Below are 23,342 nucleotides of genomic sequence, written 5' to 3'. Positions count from 1 at the left end.
ATATGATTGGATCCAAAATCTATAGAAAAATATTGTAGATGTCGTTTTAAAAACGGTCTAAATTTATTTTCTAGTCACATGACTCACATGCATAAAAAATGGCCTATAGATCTAAAACAAGCCCCCTCAAAGAGTTCATTTCCTTTACAAAAATCATTACACTTAATATTTTGTTTTGTCAACATCCTTGAGCTACCAGACAATAAATTTATTAGTTATTGATGTATGGTCTCTAAAACACATTCATCACAAAAATAAAGCTCTGCAAAAAGGAGATGATAGTTTAGTTCTGCAACAAAATATATAATTCATACAAAACAACAAACCAATGTGGAGTTTTTGAAGAACCTGATTATAAAAAGAGAATGTTTTGTTTTTTCTTAAGCAATTATAATTAAAAAAAAAAAGGTTATGTCAGATATCTGAAATCGTATCACACAGCATAAGACGAATCTTTTGACCAAAATAAAACATGAGACGAATCTAACAACTAGATCTAGTTTTCTTTGGGAACGTCAAAACCCTGCGTATACTGACTATAACGAGTACGTTGCATACACTGACTATAATTATAAAAGATGAGTATCTTACAAATACTTTAACTTTACGAAATCTATAAAAGACTTTAGTTCTTAAAGCAGAGAACATCATCCATATATTTTACAGAGCGTGGTGTAATTCTTCAGTAAACTTTAACTCATGTTACAAGTGACAACCATATTGTACTAATACTTAATAAACAATTTATTGCATTTTGGGTCGGGCTTAAAGATTAGGCAGTCCGACAGTAGCATATTCATGAGCACTAACAGTTCCTGACAACTGAACACATTCTTCTCAACTCATTTTCTTGTAATAAGAAAAATGAAATTCAATAAAATGAAAATCTGGTAAATCTTCAATACACATATACTTAAGCTAGGGATTGTGCAGTTTGGTTCCTCTAATTATGCGAAACACGGTACAAAAAAGGGTCAACCGCAGAAGCAGAAAAGCATAGAATTATGCATTCAACTTTTAACATTCTTCAATGGTGGAGTTTGGACTTGAACTTCGACTATTGGAAACACAGAGTACTGGTGCGGGTACCGGGTAGCCGGTGAATGTAGGTATATGGTCTCCTGGCATCAACACCGAGACCCCTTTTGAGTACACACCTATCTGCAAATCGATATAATCGCCACAATATCAGTCTCCAAATCCAATCAAAGAAATTCATATCCAAACAGTTTTACTGAGAGAACATATCTAAACCTCTATTTGTGTTGGACAAATGAAATGTGTTTTAAGTTCCCCAAAACAGAATTCGATGTTAGCACAAAGTCGCATGAAGTTGATCTAAACCTTTTAATTTGAAAGAGGACTTGAAGATTTACATTGTCTGGGGTCCTCCCATGTTTGAATGATTCTAGTTAATTCTGTTCACATGGTAGGTTCTTAGTGTATATGTCACATGCCAATTAATTTCTAACCCCTAAATGACAATTCCTAACCAAAGACAAAATCATTTCCAATCGATAATCAAGACAATGAGACATCCAACAAAACCTACTTTCAAGATCAAACTCAAGTTCATATAATTTACTGAGATTTGACATTCCAATCACCAAATCCTCTCTTAATCATGTCAATCCAGATTCATTCGAATTTCGTGACTGTAACCGATATTATCAAATCCTAATCACCTTATTCAGTTAAAGCTAATGCTCAGAATCAAAACTTGAAGAGAAGAGAGACAAAAGGGAATCTATAATCTCTATGAAAAAGATGAGGACACTCTCTGATCTCAATCAAACAAAGGGACAAAGCCAGTGGGACATTTTGTGTTCCTAGGACATGCTAGTCAAAATAGTAGGGTAGAGACCAAAATGTCTATCTCCACACGCATAGGGTTCGTAGTACTTACAAATCAATCAATCTCCAATACAAAAGCACATTTCTATTATACCCTCCCCCCCCCCCCCCCCCCCTCCTCTTTCATCATTTAATGGAAAGAAATAAACAACAGATATGATGACTAATGATATCAATGAATGCATCACCACAAGTCTCCGTGTATGTGCGACAAAGCGTATAAGAAAGTTTTAACAGTGATGATGCAATACCAATGAGTACACGAACCCTATGATGTTTTCTTTGTTTTTTGCTTTTACGACCAAAGGAAAGTGTACAAATCAATTACAAAGAACTATTTGGAACACATCACTATGACATAAAGAGATCAAATATGCATCATTCAACACAACGATTAAAACTTCTGATACCAAAATGTGATACTTTTTTGTTAGTTCCACAAAGTTTAATACTTTTGATACCAAATATGGAATCATTCAACACAAAGATCCAGACTTTCAACTAAAATAACTCCATTTTATATATTTCGCACGAATTAAGGAAGTGAGAATAAAGATACTAACTTTGGGAGATTGGTAACCAAGTTTAGAAGAAGCAGAGCCATTGAACCCGAGTTGACTCATTCCCGCCGGGTGAGCTTAGAAGCTTCGACATCAAATTTGGGTAAGAGAAGAGATATTTAACAAATGATTCAGTCACAGCCAAAACTAAACCGGTTTAGAAAGCCTACTCATCTCATGTGCTTGACTCTCTCTCTTGTAGGCATGTCAATTAGGGCTAAAGCCCGCGGGCTGGCCTGGTCCAGCCCTGAAAAACATCGGGCTCGGGCTTAAATATATATGTCCAGAAAAAATTGAGCTTTTCGGGCTTAGCCCGTTTGGGCAATAGGGTTTTTCGGGCTTAGCCCGAATGGGTTCTGGCCAGCCCGAAAAGCCCTTAAACAAAAATATTTGTACCTTTTTGTTAACATTTTTGTTTGATTGCAATATTTGATTAATAATTTATTGTAAATAAAGTTGTAAACTCTAATCCTAGTTTTCATATTTACTTAATTACCATACTTAATACTTTTCAAATTTTTATCTATGATGTTTTATATGAATTATATATTGGTTTATTTGGTTAAAGTATCAAAATTTTATTTAGTTTTAAACTTTTTCTATTAAATTAAGTTGGTTGTAGTGAATATATGTGAGTTATTAAATTTTTGATTGATTTGTTTTATAATACACCTTCAAACACTACTTTTTAAGGCTTATAAATTTGAATTTTTGATCGGTAAATAAGCCAAAAAGCCCGAAAAGTCCTGTCCTGTTAGGACCGGGCTCGGGCTTTGAAATATAGGCTTGAAAATATTTCGGGCCAGGCCGGACCGGGCTCAAACATATGCGGGCTTTACGGATTTTAGGTCGGGCCAGCCCGATTGACACTCCTACTCTCTTGTGGTGTACATCATCTTCACTCGTTTGCTTAGAATGGGGAGCTCATGAATTAGGCCCATTAAAGCCCACGAAAAATCCATTTCATTGTGGACACCGATCATTAAATTCAATACTAGTAACTAAAATAATCCGGTTTACATAAATTCCAGGTTAAGACATTTTCTTGGTTAAACTAAATTTTATTGAACCGAGCCGGTTGTTTACGTTGGAATTAAATTTAATAGAAAAAGGTCAAGCGATGACAAAAACAGAAACAGTGCCTTGAGTCAAAAAGGCGTGATTTGGTCATTTGGTGGATTATTTGAGTACAGAAAATGCACTCACTTACTCTCCTAGAGCTCATGCATCTCATGAACAAAATGCCCTCGCAAATGAGAAGAAGACATAAATTAGGAATGGTCTTTGTGGTGTTAAAGGTAGAAAAAGAACAGCTGCAATGGCATGAATCAGAATGACATCAACATCTGCTTATTCCGAGATATGTTCATCGGTTGCTCGGTATTTTGCTATGATATGAGAAGTTCTTGTCAACAAGTAGTTTTATATTTTATTTAATCTTTTTATTTTAACATAAATAGAATTATACATATTAGTACTATATATTTTTATTTATTACTAATTTAATAAAATAATTCTAAAATTAGTTTTCGATTAATTTTATTATTATTTTATAACAATTTATAACCTGTATTCTTTTTTTTACAGAACTATACAATACTTTTACTAATATCGGTTATAAGGATTTATAGATATGATTTTCTTGTATTTTTGAAATAGACAAAAAAAAAGCCAATGGTGTTTTGAAAATGTAATATCATTATGATGATATCTTTGAAATTCTCCTATCCACAAATGATGAATCCTTCAGGATATCTAATGGTTTACAATTTCTTTTTCACTAATAAATTTATGTATACAAATTATCTATTATTAGTGATTTCTTTTGTTATCTCCATGTTGAGAAAAATATATATAATTGCAATAGGCCAGTTAAGAACCTACTTTTATATTATTCAAGACTTTTATATTATTAACTAAATCTAGATGCATTTATGAAAAGAGAATCTGTAAATTGTTAATAGCTAATTAAAATAAATCCAAGGGAAAGCTGCCGCCCATATTTGAAGAGTCTACAAATGTCGATGGGGCCCAATCCGAGGACGGGGTGGAGAGCAAACTTACCGAGCCCTATGATTCGGAAGACGATGTCAAGCAAAATCGAAGTGGCTAGAGTCAGCATTAAGTATTGAGTTGTGTGGATTATGATTTGTGTTTTACTTTTCGTTGGTTTGATTTGATTTGCTGTTTTCATGTGTTTTGGTGTTTAATAAAACTGGTTATGTTATAATTCTGAAGTTGTTCAAAACGAACACACAAAGATCCAAACAAGAGCAATAACTTCATTAAATAAAATCAAATGCACATATGCAATGAGTCATGGAACATGATGATGACAATAAGAACATTTGACTAAGAGTAATTCATTGCCTAGAAACAGCTTACGTTCCCCATTCCACATATCCTAACGATTGCAGGTCCAACAAATCCCGATGATGCAGAAGAAAAGGGAAACCAGAAAGCATATGAATCTTAGTTATTGAGATTGAAGGGAAGTGACTGGCACCATTCACTGTTCCTTTTCGCATCTGTTTTTCAATTGCTGAAAGGAGTACGGAATCATACTGACGGGTCTTCGAGCTGACCAGTAGACAAATCATTTATGTGCGGATACACTGCTTTCTCATCCAGTTGATTTTGAGCCCAAATCAGCATCTTCAACAAGCTTGGAAGTTTGGGATCTGTTTGTTCATAAACATTGAGTTTGTATATCAAACCATTGAGGAAACTGGAAAGTACCATTATTGTGGCATCCACTAAAACATCACAAATTACCTTTTTCATGGCTCTGGCTTGTAAGAATTGCTGCATTTACTTCACTTGCTGTCTTAAGGCGGTGGGAAATGTCAAGAAGCTCTTTAACCGGGCAAGTAGAGGCGTCTTCAAAAACAAGTAAGGCTACAGTTTTTTCCAATTCCTCCAGAAACGCTTGCTACAGAAAAGAATCAACAAATTGTATAAACGGTGATTTAGCATCAACCAGAAGACTTACAAACAGGTATTTTTGGGCAGTCAATGAGCAATATATACATGTTTCACATGGAAAACACCATCTTCAACGAGATAAATCCAAGTAAAATACAGACACAAAGTGAAGTACAAAGACTTACGTTTTCTTCACCACGTGGTGCAAGTTCCTCCTGAGCAAACTCCAAGGCCTCTTCTGTCCTCCCTTGTCGAATAAGTTCTATCAACCTTTGCTGCTGAAGATGAAAAAACAGCTCGGGATTCGTGTCTAGTATCTGCAATCACGGGTTAAAAGAAGACTCAGATTTTGGCTCTTTAGAACATATGAAAAGTGAATGGCAACTGTTCAGTGTTCACACGAGATACGAAGAAGCATTGTATTGTACCTCAGGATTCAAATCATTAACTTTCTCAATCGCATCCTCGACATTTCCGTTTTGAACAGCCTTTTTAACAGCCATTCGATCTGTGATGGTCGCAAGATCTATCTCTGCTGTTTCTCCATAAGGAAATTCAAAAGGAGTGAGTAGACAAACCTAAAACATCTAACACACCAATTCCACACAAAAAAAAAAAACTCAAATCGGAATCACAAAAAGGATACGTTTAGTTCCAGACTCCCTTTGGAACTTCTCAGCAGCTTCTACATAACCTTCAGTCACAAGAAAATTCATCACAAGAGTGTTCATATCTTCTTTCCTTAGCTTTACAGCATTTAGTTTCTTCTCCCATTCTTCACGTGTGATCACTTTCTTCGAAGTAGCCTGTGACTAACCACAGCTAAATTAAACCCCCCAAAATATTGCATCAAGACTCAATTTTTTCCAAAAACCCATCATCAAATTAGATCAAACAACACAAGAACAGACTCATAAGGAATCTAAAATTTTACCATATCTTCGTCGTCTTCTTCAAGCTGATTAACAAAAATCCGAAACAATGACATTAGCACGCCAGTATGACTCCCATCTTAAAAATCTAACTCAATACAACGTTTTACCTGCTCCAAGTGAACAATAAAAAGAACACTCTCGGATCAAAGTTATTTCAAAAGGAATCGACTTTGCGATCAGATTATTTAAGGGTTTATTAAAAGTTTGGAGCTTTGATCCCAAAACAGCACAGGAACCGTAGTTCCTAAGAACGATAGAGAGAGTATTCGGCGGCTATTTTCCTTGGGAAATATCTAATAGAATTATCCGGGAAAGATGTACCTGGAGTAGTGGAGAATCTGGTGAAGATGATTCTGGCAGAGAAGACGGAGATTTGAAGATCGAGTTGCTCTCTAGATTGCTTGCGAAAGTCTCTTGCCTAATTTCTACAATCTCTCATCAAAAGCTAAAATAAAAATAAAAATAAAAATCGAGGTTTTCGATAGAGAGGAGATCGGGTTTACGAACTGTCGATGAACCGACCCGGTTTACAATATTGTGGAACGCGGTTTGTTTATTTGGATTTGGTTATTTCTTAACCGGATAATATGGTTCGGAAGTAGTAAAGATACTCATGGAATTAATTTCCAAATGATTTAATATACACACAGATTTTTAGAACTATTTTAATTTTTAAACTTTTAATAGAACAAAAGTTTATTAAAATCTTAATTAAATAAAACTGAAGTTAAAAATTCTTTAAAGCATGATTACATCCAATAACATAGAATTTAATGCATAATTTAAAATCAACAATTTTAAAATTAAATGAATAACAGTTGAATTTAGTTATTTCTTTTGCAAACTCATATTTACTAGGCGCTATTTTGTTTTTTAAAGTGGTATATTATACTTGGATCTATAATTTTATTGAAATCATTTGTTAAGTAACACTCCTTAAACGATTTTGTTCTATGTGCATTGTGCAATATAGTATGTTTAGTTTAATCAATTGCATCTGAAAACAATGTCCTAATCCCTAAAACATGTTTTTTTTTCCTTCGCACATGCCTGTGTGTGTGGAACCGCAATACGACAAATGATCGATTGGACAATTTGAGGTCTTCTAGTTGACCAACAAAGCATCAACGGACCACTTTATCTTTTAAATACTTTTATTTTCTCAGTTGATTTGGAAGAACTTAGTGCAGAAGCTAGACGAGACTTCTTGGGTCTCAATCTTTATTTGGTTTCTTTAGGTGACCCCAAATTTTGCATAATCAAAAACATAATTTTATTATAAGGTTTTTTATATCACATGACAAGGTACCATTTTGAGACATGACAAGATTGGAATTGTGGATCATATATATTGGATAAGCTCTTTATCATCAAACTATCTACAAATCGTAGACTTATGTTTCCGCGCGCAGCAGTCAGCGAAGATATATCTATACAAAGCAAGGGATCAAAGCAAGCCTTATTTTAGGGCAAGCAAATGCTTGGAGAATACTAGTGTCATTGCGCTAACCTCCCACATTAATTAATTTTAACTTGGGGTTTATTATCTTTCATTGGTTCATACTTAGCTTTTTTTCAGTTACACTTATTTTTCATCCTTTGCGGGAAAATGTAGTTGAACTCTAGTGCTTGAAGATAACTACGCGCCCTATGTTAGTAGATCCGAGCTAGGAAAACTTGAGTGTGAATTTAGAAAATGCATCGTTTAAGAAACTATCAATATTTGATATAAAAAATATAACCAGAAGAATACATGATCCTTAATAAAATATATATATCTAACGTCCTCATAGTTAGGACTTAGGATAAAAATCACATATTATTTTTGATTGATGAGATGGATTACATGATATGTCATCCAAATCATCATTAAACGGTAGAAATTTTTCCTCATTTCGATTTGCTCATTTGTAACTTGGATTCATTTAAGAAACTATCAACTTTCTTCTTAAAAGGTCAACAAATTCTTATTTTCTTAGTTAGAATTTTGCATTTTTTTGGGTCAAGAGTATCCTCTTATTTTCCTCTTTTTATCATATCTATAAACTTTAATAACACATATTTCATACTTTATATACGACTTTTATTTCCCACAAATAATTGAAAAACCACATACAATATATTTCCACTAAAAAATACATTGGATTATGATTAATAAACACATCCAAAAAAACAAAAAGAATCTCCATTAGGACCATTACTTGGAAACTCTGAATTTTTCTTCAAATTTCAAAGTTGTTACCTTTTGGTTTAATTGTGATTTGCTTATAAAAATAAAGATGACGGCGCATATAATATGCATTATTAAAATAATAATAATAAAAACGTTTAAAAAAAAAAAAGGAAAAATGACAAAATTTTCTTCGACCGTTCCTTATTTAAGCCCGAAGTCTCTTCCCCGTTTGTGTGTGTTTTGTTTACCTTTTCCAATTCGGAGAAAGCCAAAAGAGAGAGAGAGAGAGAGAGAGAGAGAAGGAGACGAAGAAGAAGGCAATCAAAAGAAGCCACCGTCGCTAAGAAAAGTCGCGATTTTTTTTTTTTTTTTTTAATTATCGATACCCCAACTGCTCTCTCTACTTTTCCTGGAAAATTCCGTGACCTTCTTCTTCTCTCAAAACCCAATTCCCAATCCCAATTTCAAACCCAAAATCCCTGGATCTACGCTAGCTTCCGTGATTTCTCCAACTACTCAATTCGATTGATTGGTTTTTTTTTTCCGGGAAGAAAATTTTGTGACTTTTTGGGTTTTTTTTTCTTCCGATTTAGGGTTTGTTTTCCCCTTCCTTCGTCTTTCTCGGGTTAGGGTTCTTTTTGTGGATTCGTCATGATGGGTGAGGAAGGTTCAGTATTTGGCGTGGGAGATGAATTGCCGGGTGATGATTGTGACGGTGCTTTTGAGTTTGAAGATGATGAGGAGACTATTGATATCGAAACGATTTATCGTATTCTAGATGAGAAGCCTGATTTTGCTGAGGTAGCTTTGAGATATTTCCGATTTCACACGCTTCGTATAACTTGATTTGGCTTCAGTTTTGTTTACAATTGCTAGAACATTTATTTGAATCCTCCTGCTAATGATATTTGGATTTGTTTTTTTTTTTTTGTGTGTGTGAATTGTGGTTCACAATTCTGTTGCTATACTTAACTCTTAACGAAAACTTAAGTTTTGGATTATGGGATTGTTTTTGTTTATCTAACCTTGTGAGTTACTACTATTAGGCTAGCCAAGATAATTCATCACCAGCTGGTTCATCTGCCGACGAGCTCAAGAATTCACATTTGCAAAATGGTTAGTAGTTTTTGTTGCATAGACCCCGTAACAGTTCTTTGTTTTGGTACATCATATTAACAGTCGCTAATTTGAATTTTTTTGGTTATGTATGTTTCTTGTTTAGGTTCTCAGATGGTTGATTGGATGCCTTCTGGGGATTCATATAGCTTAGGAGCCTCGCAACCAGGGACTGGGGTGTCAGGTTCATTCGATGAACATATGAAGATGGAACCTGTGCTAAGTCCTTCACCTGCTCATACTTGCTCTGCAAGTCTTAAAGATTGGTTTTCGTTAAGCCAGGGTGAGCAGCCTGTGGAAACATGTGGAGTATCTCAGTCTGAGATGACTAGTTGTAGTATATCGTCTAGTTTCTCTGATCATGATGGTAATGTGGCCTTCAATCCAGTGAATTGTGACGTTGACACTGTCTCCAAGCTGGATGACAAGATAATTGATTCCAAATGTATGCACCTTATCTACTAAATGTCAGGTTATTTTTTTTTTTTGGTAAAGTTTGACTCAACTCATCTGTCTGTTGCTAATTTCCATATTCCTCATTTTTTGTTACATCAAATTGCAGGCAGCCCCACAATGGTGACCCCATATTTCGATGAGCGTTGTTTGGGAGCCGATCATACTTCTTCCGTCATGTCAGGATTTTTCAATAACTCCAGTTCTCTCAGTGATAGTGCGGATAACTATGTCTCTTCTGCACAAAACTGCTACAATACAAATGGTGCACCTTTATTAGAACATACCCCCAATTTTGTCCAGAATTTTTCGTTTCAGTTCTTTCCTAATAAAGAAGAAGCTGTAAATGATGTTGAGAGTGGAGTAAGTGAGTCTCAGTCGGATGGTGCCAGCCGGATGATTTTTGATAGACACGGGAGAGTAGACAATGGAAGGAAACCTGCTATTGATTCTTCTACTGCAAGGGGGATCAGTTTCAAGTGTGAAAGTTATCCTTCAGTTTCTCCTGCCTGTGGCAAACTGTACAACAGTTTCAACAGTCATTTATCTGATAATGATCTTGACCGGCCTGATAATTGTTCAAGCAGTTTTCAGGAAAACGAAGCTGTTCATGTGACTGCTAAACCAGAGGCTGAGTCAGAGAAAGTGGTATACAGTTCAGTTCCAGGGGACTATAGTGTCAGGGACGATTCATATGCACCTGTAGAAACCAATCATTGGTGGTCTGGTGCATCAAGCTGTGCAGTCTCCTACCAAACAGATATTGAGAAGGGATACTCATTTATGGCACCACAAACTGTTTTTCCTGGCCAAGACAGTGGCAACAGAAACTCCAGTAATTTTTATGATTCAAATGCATGTATGCAATATGTGGCAGAAGATCTCAGCCCAGTGACACAAATCAATGAGCATTTAGATTTTCAAATACATCAAAGAGACGGTGAACATATTCAACCAAGGAGCATTGATTCTAATTTCTCAAATTCTAGCTTCGAATCAGTTCAAAGCCATTCTTCAGAATGTATATCCGATAGTGATGATGATTCTGACGTCTGCATAATAGAAACTAATGGTCCATCTGCAATCCCACCTCGACCTGTAGCTATGAAAAAGCCAGTGGTTACGTCAGAATATTCTACAATTGGTCATAATTTTAATCAACCTGGAGGCCTGAAGCTTCAGTCAAATAAAGAAAATATGATCTTCCAAGCTGCATTGCAGGTTAGTAGCTCTTACCTTTATAAAGGAGTAGGCGTTTTCCCATGTATCCCTCAGGCACCATTACCAACAGTGCAACATCTTAGCTTTTGCTGATATGCGGATATATATTTGTCTGTATCGAAATATTTGATTTGTAACCCTATGCATGATTAAGTTGAGAATGTTGCATGGGGCTGTAATGGGACTTAAAGGTTCCTGACGGTCCCTGTTATCAGATGTGTCATCTGAGTTAGTGCAGTTGATGACAGTTCCGTAGTAACCTTTATTAGTGGTTTTATTTCAGACTCTTTAGGTCTAATAACATTGTCTAATTTGACAGGATCTCTCTCAGCCTAATTCTGAGGCAAGTCCGCCTGATGGTGTCTTGACAGTCCCACTTCTGAGACATCAGGTACGTATGTAATAATTAAAATTAAAAAAAAAAAAAAAACACTAGGTGTAAAAATTATACGGGTGGTGTACTTTGTTGATGTATTGTATGCCTAACAAAGATGATTTCGCCCCGAAATGAGAAATGGAATTCTTTCAGTTGATATGATTTTCCAACTTGATGGATGAACGTTTTTGGCTAATGTGAATAGAGATAATTATCATTGTTTCCACTTGACTGTATCTTACTCATGGACAGCGAATTGCACTGTCATGGATGGCCCAGAAGGAAACAAGTGGCTTCCCCTGTTCGGGAGGAATTCTGGCTGATGATCAGGTTAATTTTGTCTTCTGTTGTAATCTTTTTGTCAATAATTAAGAAACGTTTCCTGATAATTATCTTTTGCAGGGACTTGGGAAGACGGTTTCCACTATAGCTCTTATATTGAAGGAACGGTCTAAACCTGCTCAAGCATGTGAAGGAAGTACGAAGAAAGAGATTTTTGACCTTGAAAGCGAGAGTGGAGAATGTGCGCCTTTAAAACCCAGTGGTAAAAGCGATCATTTTGAACACTCTCAATTGCTTTCCAATGAAAGCAAAGTTGGTGGAGATAGTGTGGGTAAAGTGAGGGGAAGGCCAGCTGCTGGAACTCTTGTTGTCTGTCCCACTAGTGTTATGCGGCAGTGGGCTGATGAATTACATAAGAAGGTGACTAGTGAAGCGAATCTCTCTGTTCTGGTATACCATGGGTCTAGCAGGACAAAGGATCCTCATGAGCTGGCTAAATATGATGTTGTTGTTACCACATTTTCTATCGTAAGTATGGAAGTGCCGAAGCAGCCTCTTGTAGACAATGATGACGAAGAGAAGGGTGGGGTACATGATGGTGAATCTGCAACTAATGGCTTTTGCTCAAACAAGAAAAGAAAATATCCTCCTGATTCTAAGAAGAAAGGCTCAAAGAAGAAGAAACATGTTGAATTTGTTTCTGGTCCTCTTGCGAAAGTTTCATGGTTTAGAGTTGTTCTTGATGAAGCACAGAGCATTAAGAATTACAAAACCCAAGTTGCAAGAGCATGTTGGGGCCTTCGTGCCAAACGGAGGTGGTGTTTGTCTGGCACTCCAATCCAGAATTCAATCGATGACCTCTACAGCTACTTTCGGTTCCTCAAATATGATCCTTATTCTTCTTACGTATTGTTCTGTAGCACGATTAAAAACCCTATTTCTAGGAACCCAGTGAAAGGATATCAGAAGCTGCAGGCTATCCTTAAAACAGTGATGCTTCGCCGAACTAAAGGTCAGTCTACTGATAATGAATATAAATTTCTTGGAATGTTTATCTGAGGATTTTCATGGTTTCTAACTGGTAAAACACATTAGGTTCATTTCTTGATGGGAAACCCATCATCTCTTTACCTCCGAAGTCCATTGAATTGAGAAAAGTGGATTTCACTATGGAGGAACGCGATTTCTACTCCAAATTAGAGGCCGAATCTCGTAGTCAATTCAGGGTATGAATAAATTGGTTGTAGGTATGCTTTTACTTTTGTATTCATTTACAAAAAAATATATCTTTTTCTTTTATATCAGGAATATGAAGAAGCCGGAACAGTGAAGCAAAATTATGTCAATATCTTGTTGATGCTCTTGCGCCTTCGCCAAGCTTGTGATCACCCTCTTCTCGTGAATGGTGATTACAGTTTTACCTGGGAATCCTCCGTTGGATTAGCTAAGAAGCAGATTTTCTCAGAAGCTTCACTGGCAATTTGTGGTATCTGCAATGTAAGATTCATTTCTCTTAAATTATTGACCACATGTTTTCTCTTTCTTTTTCTTTTTCTTTTTGGTCGTGACAAACGTTAAAGAGGAGTTCTGAAACATTAGCATTGTGTGGATGTTGAATATCATATTATTATGCATATCCTTGAGTTATCTTTTTTCATATTGCCTTTTGTTTTCAAACCATCATATAGTTTTCTTGACTAGTAGTTCTTAATCTATATCACTTCTATTTCCACAGGATGCACCTGAAGATGCTGTTGTTTCAGTCTGTGGTCATGTTTTCTGTAAACAGTGCATTTATGAGCGCCTTACAGGTGATAATAATCACTGCCCCTTTGCAAACTGCAATGTCAGACTCACCATCTCATCATTGTCTTCCAAAACAAGATTGGACGACCCTAAGTCTGGCATACAGGATCTTGTCACTTCGAATCACGTTGAGAGCCTTGACCCTTGCAATGATGAAGATCTTCCATATGGTTCATCTAAAATCAAGGCTGCTCTAGAGATCTTACAATCACTGCCTAAACCGCAGGATTTGACAGATACGAATCAGATCTCTCAAAACAGAGAGGACTCCTGTCTTCCTGTAATTAAGAGTGAGGGCATGAGGATTGATAATCCGATTAAAGTAGCTGGAGAAAAAGCGATTGTGTTTTCCCAATGGACAAAGATGCTGGACCTACTTGAAGCTTCTCTTGTTAGTTCGCGTATTCAGTATAGAAGGCTTGATGGAACAATGTCAGTTGCTGCTCGAGATAAAGCAGTGCAGGATTTTAATACTCTTCCTGAGGTACATATATGGCCACTAATTAAATTTTAAGGACTTGGGTTGACTTGCCGTCTGTGATAACAAAATGATGGTATCCTTTTTTGGCATTATTTTTTACCTTTTAGGTTACTGTAATGATTATGTCTCTCAAGGCTGCTAGTCTCGGACTGAACATGGTGGCTGCTTGTCATGTTCTGATGCTGGACTTATGGTGGAACCCAACAACCGAGGATCAAGCAATTGATAGAGCACATCGTATAGGACAGACACGACCAGTAACAGTGGTTCGCTTCACAGTAAAGGATACAGTCGAAGATCGGATATTGGCCCTTCAGGTATGTGAATTGGTTGACTTGATTCTCATTTGCTTCTCTCTATAAGTTTCAAGCAATTTCAATTTTAATCTCTTAACACGTTTGTGGAAGCAGCAAAAGAAGAGAATGATGGTAGCCTCTGCGTTTGGAGAAGATGAAAAAGGAAGCCGACAGTCTCACCTCACCGTAGAGGACTTGAGCTATCTGTTTATGGCAGATTCATGAGAAGCGAGCTTCAAGCTCTTTTTTTGCCATTGCGGATGGGTACATATGATAGGATTTTCTTCGGTTTTTGTGCAGTTTTAGGAGGAAGAGACTCTTCGTTTAAACTGACTACAGGGTTTGTGCAAAAGAAAGATTAGAAAAGACTTTTGGGGGTTTGGGATATAAAAATAGAAAGCTGATCGTATTTGATTATTGGTTCCAATTAGACTTTAGGTATTTACAATTAATGGAAGAAGACAATATAGGAGCATCTGCTATTGAATTTCTCATTGTAAGATCACAATGGGATTGGTCCGGCGAGTTATAATAGCTTACTTCTTCAAGATCCTATCTCTTCTGTAAGTAATATGAAATGGTTGAAAATCTTACACCACCTCTACGTTCACACAATAAATTCAATCTTCCCAAATATTTATCGATGACGCAACTTTGATTTTTATGTTTTGGAACGGAATATTTTTACTCACAAGTCTTATCAACACCCTTGAATTTGATATGTCATTGAAAATATTCTATCTATCGGCTTCGAGTCTCGCTTGTGGACACTTTTATCGTCAATTTTTTCCAGACATAGCCATACGTCACATGTGAAATGTGAAGACTTGTACTACATAGAATAGAACATATGTCAGATAGAGAATCCGAGTTATGTCACATCTATGGTTATATAACGCAAACACAATACCCAATAAATTCTAAACCGGTCAAATCGATTGATGGGAACGAAACCTTCGTAGAACAATTTTAGTTATTCTTTGGTGCTCTATTTATATTCCATATGCTCATATCATCCTTTTTTTTTTTTCAAGTAATTTCAAAAAAGGTCAAACTGATACTTCCCATTTCTTTGACTTCACATTATCAAACCGTCACTATCTATCTCAAAATTTTCTGTTTTGTATCTCTCAATCGGTACTCTAGTCTCTAGACTTCCTCTGTAACATTTAAAAGTAACATTATTTGTGAGACGGAGAGGATAATATATTTGCGTTTAGTTATGCCAATAAGATTATTACAAATACAAATGCACATATTTTGATATGTTAGTACAAAACTGAGTCTTTTATAGAAACAATAGGTGGACATCCATGCAAAAATAGAACCATGACTAACAGAAGAGGTCCCTATCATTTGCTATTTTTCTCAATATATTCAATTCGCGTTTAAGTAATGCTAATGACAATAAAGTCGTTAGCATTATAACCATATGAAGATTATTAAAAAAGGTTCTTGGAGAAAACAAGATTAATAAGGTATCCACGCGCGTATTCTCAGATGTTAGGAGAATTATTATATTCACGCATTCTAAATATAGACCAACGATAACCTATAAGTTACAATCTAGTGGCAATTCACTAACTAAAGAGTTCTATGGAAAGGTTAGTATATAAGACTGCATAAGTCTTTCTCTATTATAAACCAAATGATGTCATCGAACTGTTTAAACCAATTTTCTATTACACAAAAACAAAAGAGAAATTATACATCTAACTTTTCCATAAAATATAAAAATATATTGAGTAATAGAGAAAATACCGAATGTCACACGGAAAATTTAATGCGAATAAATTTCCCCTCTAGTTCCTTAATATGGTAAGTTGAATTCCATGTCATAAATCATAACCATTCAAATAAACACCATATATATATATATATATATATATATATTGAAAAAGAAAACAGTACTATTTATAGTTTGTTCTCTTTTTTATATTTTAACGTAATCTATTATTTTTAACTGATCAGAAGATTGAACAAAATAAAGAAATTCAAAAAACTATACGCACTAGCTAAACCATTTTTTTAAAAGTGAAAGCAACATCAAATTTAATTTAGAATTTCTACCTCAAATTCCTTTCGCAAAGACCATAGGTTTAAATACATTTCAACGTGCCATGTCTTTTTCTTTTCTCGTTGTTGGAAAATTTCCGAGCTCATTGGTTATGAAAAAATTTACTACCAAGATTATATTTTACCTCCTCTGTGTTTGAGTTTCATTTATCTAAATTATGTATGTTGACTCTCGTTTACCACATCCTAGCTACAATTTGTTGTTACTTACTATATATACAATTTGTTGTTACTTACTAGTTACTATATATACAATTTGTTGATACTTACTAGCTTGATGCCCAAGCTAACATATTACCTATTGATATCGGTGTGTCATGTTTTTGTATACTTTTAATACCGTTTTAAAAAGACTTAAATTTTTTAGTTGTTGCAAAAAAACTGATTAAAGAAAAGTTGGTTAGAAAAAATATAAGGAAAAAAAATTGATTGAATTAAAACTAGCAGTTAAATAATAGTCACAATTGGTAACAAGCAGTTGAATAGTAAAAATATTATTGTAAAAAGCAACAACATTTTAACTTAAGTTTAAATTATTTTTTAAAAATTCAATTTTATTTTAAAAACTATTTTAGTAAATAATATAAATACACAATATTTTTCAAAATATAAAAATATAAAAAAATTTCAACCGACTGTTTTGTAAACAAAGCGGTTGCATACATACGTATTAGGCAGTTACCAACTACCTCGTTTAAGCTTCTAATTACCTCTTAACCACTTATTCTAACCACTCGTTTTATCTACCTATTTTAATCGCTCTTATGCTATTGTGGGAACCAGGTATCGTAATTTCACAGGTTTGATACGACAATAAAGTTGCATCTCTTTTTGCAATTTCATAGATTAAAGATTTAAAACCCATCAAAGAGAAAGTGCTTCATCCGCTCCATAAAGTCATGCCATTATATTCAAAGAGATTCGTAATTATATTAGAAAATTAGTTAGAATGATTTGATCGAAGAATTACCTGTTATGTGGTAATGGATCATAGTAATATTAAATGAAATATTAATATGAACTATCTTAAGGTTAAAAGTACACCATAATTTCTTATTACTGAAATATTACGTTGCTTGTAGTTGTAGAATTTTACGATGACTTTCTGATGAAATACCTGTAATATAATATTTATGGGTTATTAGTTGTTAATTTTGGGAAGAGTTTGGGAAAAAGTAGATAGACTCTTTTTTCTGAAATTATTCGTAACTTTTGGAACCAAGTAGTCGACATAAATCCATATTATATCATGTTAAACTTCAATGTGCGCACTATGAAAATCATAAGATACTACAAATACAATGCCACATTAACTAAATAAAGGTAGTTCTTGATAAAATTAATAGGCTGATACATTAATGTCATGTTGGTTTAGGTCCCAATCACCTAATTACAGCTAATTACCAGCTTCTCATTAACTGTGTGAGGATCTTTCCTTATAAATAGTGGATACATTAAAGCCTCTGTCTCATACATCTCATATCTTAAAAAAATCCCTTGTAGTTTTCATTCATCCTTGTTTTTATCTCTTAGAGAGACACCATTTCACACCTCGTTACTTCTCACTATCTCCACTAAAAATCTGAATCATCGAACTATGAACATTTTCAGTGTATCCATTGCTTTGTGTCTTTGCACTTTTTTCGCTTTTGTTTCATCTGATACTTCAGAAGCAAAGAGAGATCTCGTGACAAACTTTCCTGGCCAACCAAAAGTTAGCTTCAGACATTACGCCGGTTATGTCACTGTCGATGAACCCAGTGGGAGGGCTTTGTTTTATTGGTTCTTCGAAGCTATGACTAATTATCCCAACGTGAAGCCTTTATTACTATGGCTTAATGGAGGTAACCAAACTCAATTTTGACTTGCATGGAAAACACATTATATTTATGCTATTTCACATATTTTTAGTTATAATTATGTTTGGATTGGACGTATGGGGGGACACATTTGGATTTGTCATTGTTAATAATTAATAATAGGTCCTGGCTGTTCTTCTGTGGGATACGGAGCAACACAAGAGATTGGTCCATTTCTCGTGGATAACAAAGGAAACAGTGTTAAGTCTAACCCCTACGCATGGAATAAAGGTATGCTATTGTATTTTATTTTATATTATGTCCATCGTATCATTATCATCATCATCATCATCATCATCATTCATCATAAACAACACTAATTGAGTTAAATTTGGTATACTGGGGCAGAGGCCAACGTACTGTTTCTTGAATCTCCGGCTGGTGTTGGGTTTTCGTATTCAAACACAAGTAGTGATTATAGAAAACTCGGCGATGACTTTACAGGTAATCTTTTTTTTTTTTTAATTTATTTCTTTACAGGTAATTTATCTATATGAAATTATATTTTATGTACGTATAAAGTTATATATATATATATATATTTGTTGTTACTTGTTAGAGCATGATTACTGATCGATTCTCACTGGGTTTCTTTTGTTTTTGGGGCCCAAATAAATAATAAAAAATCCAAAATGGGTCCATTTAGCCGAGAATCGTTACTGCCGGAAGCATTCCGAGCAACACCCCAAGAACGATATGTGGCGTGACGAGAGTGGTTGGAAAATAAATATAAAACCGGGTTTTTTTTTTTCTCTCATTTCTTTTTTTCTTTCTTCCCGACTGTCTCTCTCCCTTCTCTCTTGTTTCCGCATGCGAGAGAAACGGCGATTGATGAAGAAGTCGGAGAAAACAATGGATTCTCGTCGAATCCATTGAAATTACCGGTGCAAACCCTAACGAATCGGAGAGAGAAGGTTCGTTTCTCATGTCTGATTGATTGCATGTTTTTCTTTTAGGGTTTCAGATTAATCGGATTGATTGTTAGGATTTCGGATTAATCCGATTAGAGTTTCTTTCTCTTCCTCTTCTAATTGTGTTGATTCGTTTCTCTTCCTCTTCTAATTGTATTGATTCGTTCCTCTTCCTCTTGTAATTGTGTTGATTTGTTTCTCTTCCTCTTGTAATTGTGTTGATTCGTTCCTCTTCCTCTTGTGTTTGTCTATTAAATCAATTGGTTTCTAGTTTTACTCATCTAAAATTCTTAATTTGGAATGTTTTTTTTGGTTTGCAGTCAAATTAACAAAGATGTGGTTGCTTCCGTTGGAGAAGAAGTAAAAGAAGAAGCTTTGATTGGAAACGAACCGTCACAGAACGTTGATGATGTACTGTTGGCGAAGTCGGAGTTGAGTGATTTCACATACGAGGAGGATCAATGGGTGACATATGGGCATGCTACGATTCATATGACTCTGTATGTGAAGCTTTGGTGGATGGAACGGTGGTCATGGCAGAAGGAATTGGAGATGTGAAGGTGATGAAGGGACGGAAGAAGAAGACAATCGCTTATGTGATTTCTGTGCCTCAGATGAATTCAAGAGGCTGCTCATTCAAATCGGGAGAACATGGTGAGTGCATTGTTCGTGATCGGAATGGAGCAGTGTTTGGATGAGAGAGGATTGTCTATTCGTTTGCAAGTGGTTGGTGAAGGTAATCTCACCTCTTAAGAAAGCTATGCTCTTTTCACAATTTGGTACTAGACCACTTAAGTCGTATGTGGACGTATAAGTCATGGTTGGTGTATTCTCAAAAACCAGCTGGATCGATGAGCTAATGAGGCTGTTGCAGGACATGAAAGTTGAAGGAACCAGGCTTGATGCGAGGCTCTACACCTCAGCTTTGAATGCTTTGCGTGATGCTGGTCTCAATTCCCAGATCAGATGGCTGCAGGAAAGCTTCGACGCTGCACAAACTAGTGCTTCAAGATATTCTAATATGAAGAACATAAAAAATTTGCAGGGTTCTGGAGTTGAAAGTAAACTGTAGAAGCCAAGATTCTTTTGTAATTAAATATACAACAATTGCCACAGAGTGAAGGGAGCTAGAACCATAACTAACAGTAAGCTTCTTTAGTCTCATATAACTCTTTCTCAGCTTGTTTTCTTGCTTGAGATCCTGTGTCGGTTTCATATCCCTTTGACTGTGTTATGTGATTTCCCCTGCAGCCCCCCTGTTTCAAATCAGATTGTGGTAGTATAGCGTTTTGCGGTTACTTTTGCAGGGTTCCAAAGATCCAAACTACACAATGTATTCAAAACCAGAAATTGGAGAACAAAGTCTAATTGGAGATCCTTGTTTTTGTTTTGTTGTTGTATTGATATTAGACCACAAGAACAAATTGAAACTAAACATATTGAATAATTGTTTTGTCATTTTTAGATAATTAAAATTTGATAATTAATAAACATAAATTTTAAAATTATTATTTAAATGCTTGAATAATTTTCTTTGGGGTTCTCTACTAATAGGATGATTTTGCATTAGTTCTTTAAGAGTTACTTTACTTAATTTATGATTATTTATATAATAAATTAATGTGAGAGTAACTTTGATGGGTTACTCCACTAATGATGGTCTTAGAAGTCTCAATTGATTGTTTTTATTTACAAGCAACAGCGAGAGACACATATGCTTTTCTCCTAAAGTGGTTCGTGAGATTCCCAGCTTACAAAGAAAGCTTGTTCTATATCGCAGGAGAGAGCTATGCAGGTTTTAAATTTCATAGAAAAATCGAAATTATATAATACGTCATCTAAGATTGTGTTATATATCCATGTTTTGAGTTATATAAAGAATTTACAGGGAAATACGTACCCGAGCTTGCAGAGGTTATTTACGACAAGAACAAGGAACACGACGACAACTTGTCACTTCACATTAATTTAAAGGGCATTTTGGTATTTACCTCATTTGGTTCTCATAGGACACAAAAGAAAAAAACATCGTACAATCCCGTATGTTTGATTCGCATGCATGACACTAAACAATTTGATGAAATCTATTTATTATAGACCTCATAATTGAAGTTTAAGGACATTTAGGTATATTTTCAAATTTTCCTATACCACTAAACAAGTGTACATATTCGTACATTGTTTAAAATTAGACCAATCTTTGTATATATTCTAGAGTTGATGATTGAAGGTTAAGGACATTTTAATAATACGTCTAATTGCGATAAACGCTAAAACAAACACATCGCGCGTACATTGTCGCATGTTCCATTCAAGACATGATATTTGTTTTTTTATTTACTTATTATTGACGCAGCTTGGAAATCCGTTGACATCATACGTGGAAGATTGGACAGGATGGGTGGATTATGCGTGGAGCCACGCAGTGATATCAGACGAGACATATAGAGTCATAAAAAGAAGTTGCAATTTTAATAGTAACACTACTTGGGACGTTAAAGATTGCAAAGAAGGCGTAGACGAAATACTCAAACAATACAAAGAGATTGATCAATTCAGCCTCTACACTCCTACCTGCATTCACCATTCATCAAAGCTTTATTCCTACGCCAATTCCAAGACGGTAAACTAATTAAGTTTACAATACATCCTTTAAATATGTGTGCTATAGTTTGCTACAAGAACTTAGCTGAAACTCTTAAACAGATACCGAGGCTGTTCGATGGATTTGACCCGTGTTTGGATGATTACGCAAAAGTATTCTACAACCGAGCTGATGTTCAGAAAGCTCTTCACGCCACTGATGGTGTACATCCCAAGAACTGGACCATTTGCAAGTATGTATTACTCCTATTATAATTTATTTCTTTCTGCGAATAATTATATCTTATAGAGAATATGAATATCTAAATTAATCTCTTTTTCTTATTTTTTTTGGTCGAAACAGTGCTGATATTCTAAATAATTGGAACTGGACTGATTCAAAGCCTTCGGTTTTGCCTATATATAAGAAACTCATCGCAGGAGGAATTAGAGTTTGGGTTTACAGGTAAATTTTAGGTTATATTTTTGACAAAAATAATTAAAAGAAACAATTATATTTAAGTTTTCTACATTGATACTTCGAAACCCAATAAGAACATATGAGCAATGGACTGAAACACACGTTGTCAACTTAGTTTCTTGCCACCCAAGCTAAATGAATTTTCATCTAGTTTCCATTATCTTATTGGTTCCAAAGAAAAATAAATTCTATTGTAATAACCTGCTGAATTATTAAATTTTATGTAATGATTCAGCGGTGATACTGACGGAAGAGTTCCGGTACTCTCAACAAGGTACTGCATAAATAAACTGGAATTACCAATCAAGACAGCTTGGAGGCCATGGTACCATGAAAAACAGGTAACATGCAGTAAATAATCACAATCATATCATTACTAGTCAATGTTATTTTATACCGCAATTTGTTTCTGAAGCGTGATTTTTTTTGTTTTGTTTGATGATTTATAGGTAAGTGGATGGTTTCAAGAATACGAAGGTCTAACGTTTGCAACGTTCAGAGGAGCAGGGCATGATGTGCCTTCCTTCAAACCCAGTGAATCCCTCGCGTTTTTCTCTGCCTTCCTCAACGGAGTTCCTCCTCCTTCATTGCGACAGAGTTAGAAACAAATTTAAAATTGTGGCTAATTTAAAATAGAAAAAGTGATAAATTTTCTCAGAAAGTGATCATATAGACGCTATCCAAGTTTATGTTTACCTTTTCGTGTTCACGGTAGAGTAAGTTATAAACGAATGCATGTAATGCTAGTATACCTTAGCTTACTTGTGCCAGACTCATTGCAACCACGTCTATACCTGTAATAAATTTAACTCTATATTTTGTACTATTTGATTTTATAAAATACTAAAAATAGTATCAAATAGTGGTTAAATTTTGATAAACATACAACATGTCGATAAAATCGGTGATTTATGCTTGTCGTTTGAGCAGTGAAGTAGACGATAATATGAATTC

The 23,342-nt window shown here is 35.0% G+C and overlaps 4 protein-coding genes and 1 long non-coding RNA gene across 14 annotated transcripts; 3 read left to right on the top strand and 2 right to left on the bottom strand.

Moving 5' to 3' along the window:
* Nucleotides 1–830: 830 nt before the first annotated feature.
* On the bottom strand, nt 831–2,573 carry LOC104752783 (uncharacterized). Its single transcript, XM_019238061.2, has 2 exons — nt 2,418–2,573; nt 831–1,161 (listed from the first exon to the last, which is right to left on the bottom strand). The coding sequence occupies exons 1-2, from the start codon at nt 2,475–2,477 to the stop codon at nt 1,018–1,020; spliced, it is 204 nt and encodes a 67-aa protein (XP_019093606.1). The 5' UTR covers nt 2,478–2,573; the 3' UTR covers nt 831–1,017.
* Nucleotides 2,574–4,671: 2,098 nt separating this feature from the next.
* Nucleotides 4,672–6,748, bottom strand: LOC104752781 (protein GID8 homolog). Of its 6 annotated transcripts, none has more exons than XM_010475015.3 (7): nt 6,596–6,748; nt 6,274–6,381; nt 5,986–6,151; nt 5,768–5,874; nt 5,525–5,656; nt 5,190–5,346; nt 4,672–5,095 (listed from the first exon to the last, which is right to left on the bottom strand). In XM_010475015.3, exons 2-7 carry the CDS (start codon nt 6,325–6,327, stop codon nt 4,974–4,976), a joined length of 738 nt encoding a protein of 245 aa, XP_010473317.1. In that variant the 5' UTR covers nt 6,328–6,381; nt 6,596–6,748; the 3' UTR covers nt 4,672–4,973. The 6 variants fall into 6 exon arrangements, with proteins under 6 accessions (XP_010473317.1, XP_010473318.1, XP_010473321.1 ...); XM_010475016.3 differs by having other exon boundaries at nt 5,986–6,145; XM_010475019.3 differs by having other exon boundaries at nt 5,986–6,161; nt 6,274–6,297; nt 6,596–6,747.
* Nucleotides 6,749–8,674: 1,926 nt separating this feature from the next.
* LOC104752780 (helicase-like transcription factor CHR28) lies at nt 8,675–15,026 on the top strand. Of its 2 annotated transcripts, none has more exons than XM_010475013.3 (12): nt 8,675–9,248; nt 9,494–9,563; nt 9,670–10,008; nt 10,126–11,237; nt 11,557–11,628; nt 11,866–11,943; nt 12,016–12,907; nt 12,991–13,121; nt 13,201–13,392; nt 13,631–14,185; nt 14,290–14,499; nt 14,593–15,026. In XM_010475013.3, exons 1-12 carry the CDS (start codon nt 9,099–9,101, stop codon nt 14,701–14,703), a joined length of 3,912 nt encoding a protein of 1,303 aa, XP_010473315.2. In that variant the 5' UTR covers nt 8,675–9,098; the 3' UTR covers nt 14,704–15,026. The 2 variants fall into 2 exon arrangements, with proteins under 2 accessions (XP_010473315.2, XP_087347076.1); XM_087490950.1 differs by having other exon boundaries at nt 8,681–9,248; nt 9,670–10,035.
* Nucleotides 15,027–18,023: 2,997 nt separating this feature from the next.
* On the top strand, nt 18,024–23,259 carry LOC147926086 (serine carboxypeptidase-like 32). Of its 4 annotated transcripts, none has more exons than XM_087490305.1 (10): nt 18,024–18,398; nt 18,537–18,644; nt 18,762–18,857; nt 21,021–21,119; nt 21,204–21,307; nt 21,681–21,947; nt 22,031–22,161; nt 22,272–22,373; nt 22,624–22,729; nt 22,838–23,259. In XM_087490305.1, the coding sequence occupies exons 1-10, from the start codon at nt 18,152–18,154 to the stop codon at nt 22,988–22,990; spliced, it is 1,413 nt and encodes a 470-aa protein (XP_087346431.1). In that variant the 5' UTR covers nt 18,024–18,151; the 3' UTR covers nt 22,991–23,259. The 4 variants fall into 4 exon arrangements, with proteins under 4 accessions (XP_087346431.1, XP_087346430.1, XP_087346427.1 ...); XM_087490304.1 differs by having other exon boundaries at nt 18,031–18,398; nt 21,027–21,119; nt 21,213–21,307; XM_087490301.1 differs by having other exon boundaries at nt 18,031–18,398; nt 21,027–21,119.
* LOC147926087 (uncharacterized) lies at nt 18,997–20,832 on the top strand. Its single transcript, XR_015583692.1, has 3 exons — nt 18,997–19,327; nt 19,645–20,060; nt 20,168–20,832. It is a non-coding gene; the product is annotated as an uncharacterized LOC147926087 (long non-coding RNA).
* Nucleotides 23,260–23,342: the final 83 nt, after the last annotated feature.

Source organism: Camelina sativa, chromosome 16 (assembly GCF_030686135.1).
Source record: "Camelina sativa cultivar CO46 ecotype springtype chromosome 16, ASM3068613v1".
Lineage (NCBI taxonomy): Eukaryota > Viridiplantae > Streptophyta > Magnoliopsida > Brassicales > Brassicaceae > Camelina > Camelina sativa.
The sequence above is the reverse complement of the archived record's forward strand: the minus strand, read 5'-3'. Positions and strand labels throughout refer to the sequence as shown.

Bases quoted from the DNA above. Each gene is read 5' to 3' on its own strand.
- LOC104752783 (XM_019238061.2), bottom strand. From the start codon at position 2,477: ATGAGTCAACTCGGGTTCAATGGCTCTGCTTCTTCTAAACTTGGTTAC. The intron at 1,162-2,417 runs GTTAGTATCTTT...ATCGATTTGCAG, and splicing joins TTGGTTACCAATCTCCCAAA to ATAGGTGTGTACTCAAAAGG.
- LOC104752781 (XM_010475015.3), bottom strand. From the start codon at position 6,327: ATGTCATTGTTTCGGATTTTTGTTAATCAGCTTGAAGAAGACGACGAA. The intron at 5,347-5,524 runs GTAAGTCTTTGT...TCTTTTCTGTAG, and splicing joins CACCACGTGGTGAAGAAAAC to CAAGCGTTTCTGGAGGAATT. The intron at 5,096-5,189 runs GTAATTTGTGAT...ATGAACAAACAG, and splicing joins AAGCCAGAGCCATGAAAAAG to ATCCCAAACTTCCAAGCTTG.
- LOC104752780 (XM_010475013.3), top strand. From the start codon at position 9,099: ATGATGGGTGAGGAAGGTTCAGTATTTGGCGTGGGAGATGAATTGCCG. The intron at 9,249-9,493 runs GTAGCTTTGAGA...TACTACTATTAG, and splicing joins AGAAGCCTGATTTTGCTGAG to GCTAGCCAAGATAATTCATC. The intron at 13,393-13,630 runs GTAAGATTCATT...CTATTTCCACAG, and splicing joins CAATTTGTGGTATCTGCAAT to GATGCACCTGAAGATGCTGT.
- LOC147926086 (XM_087490305.1), top strand. From the start codon at position 18,152: ATGAACATTTTCAGTGTATCCATTGCTTTGTGTCTTTGCACTTTTTTC. The intron at 21,948-22,030 runs GTAAACTAATTA...ACTCTTAAACAG, and splicing joins CCTACGCCAATTCCAAGACG to ATACCGAGGCTGTTCGATGG. The intron at 22,162-22,271 runs GTATGTATTACT...TGGTCGAAACAG, and splicing joins AAGAACTGGACCATTTGCAA to TGCTGATATTCTAAATAATT.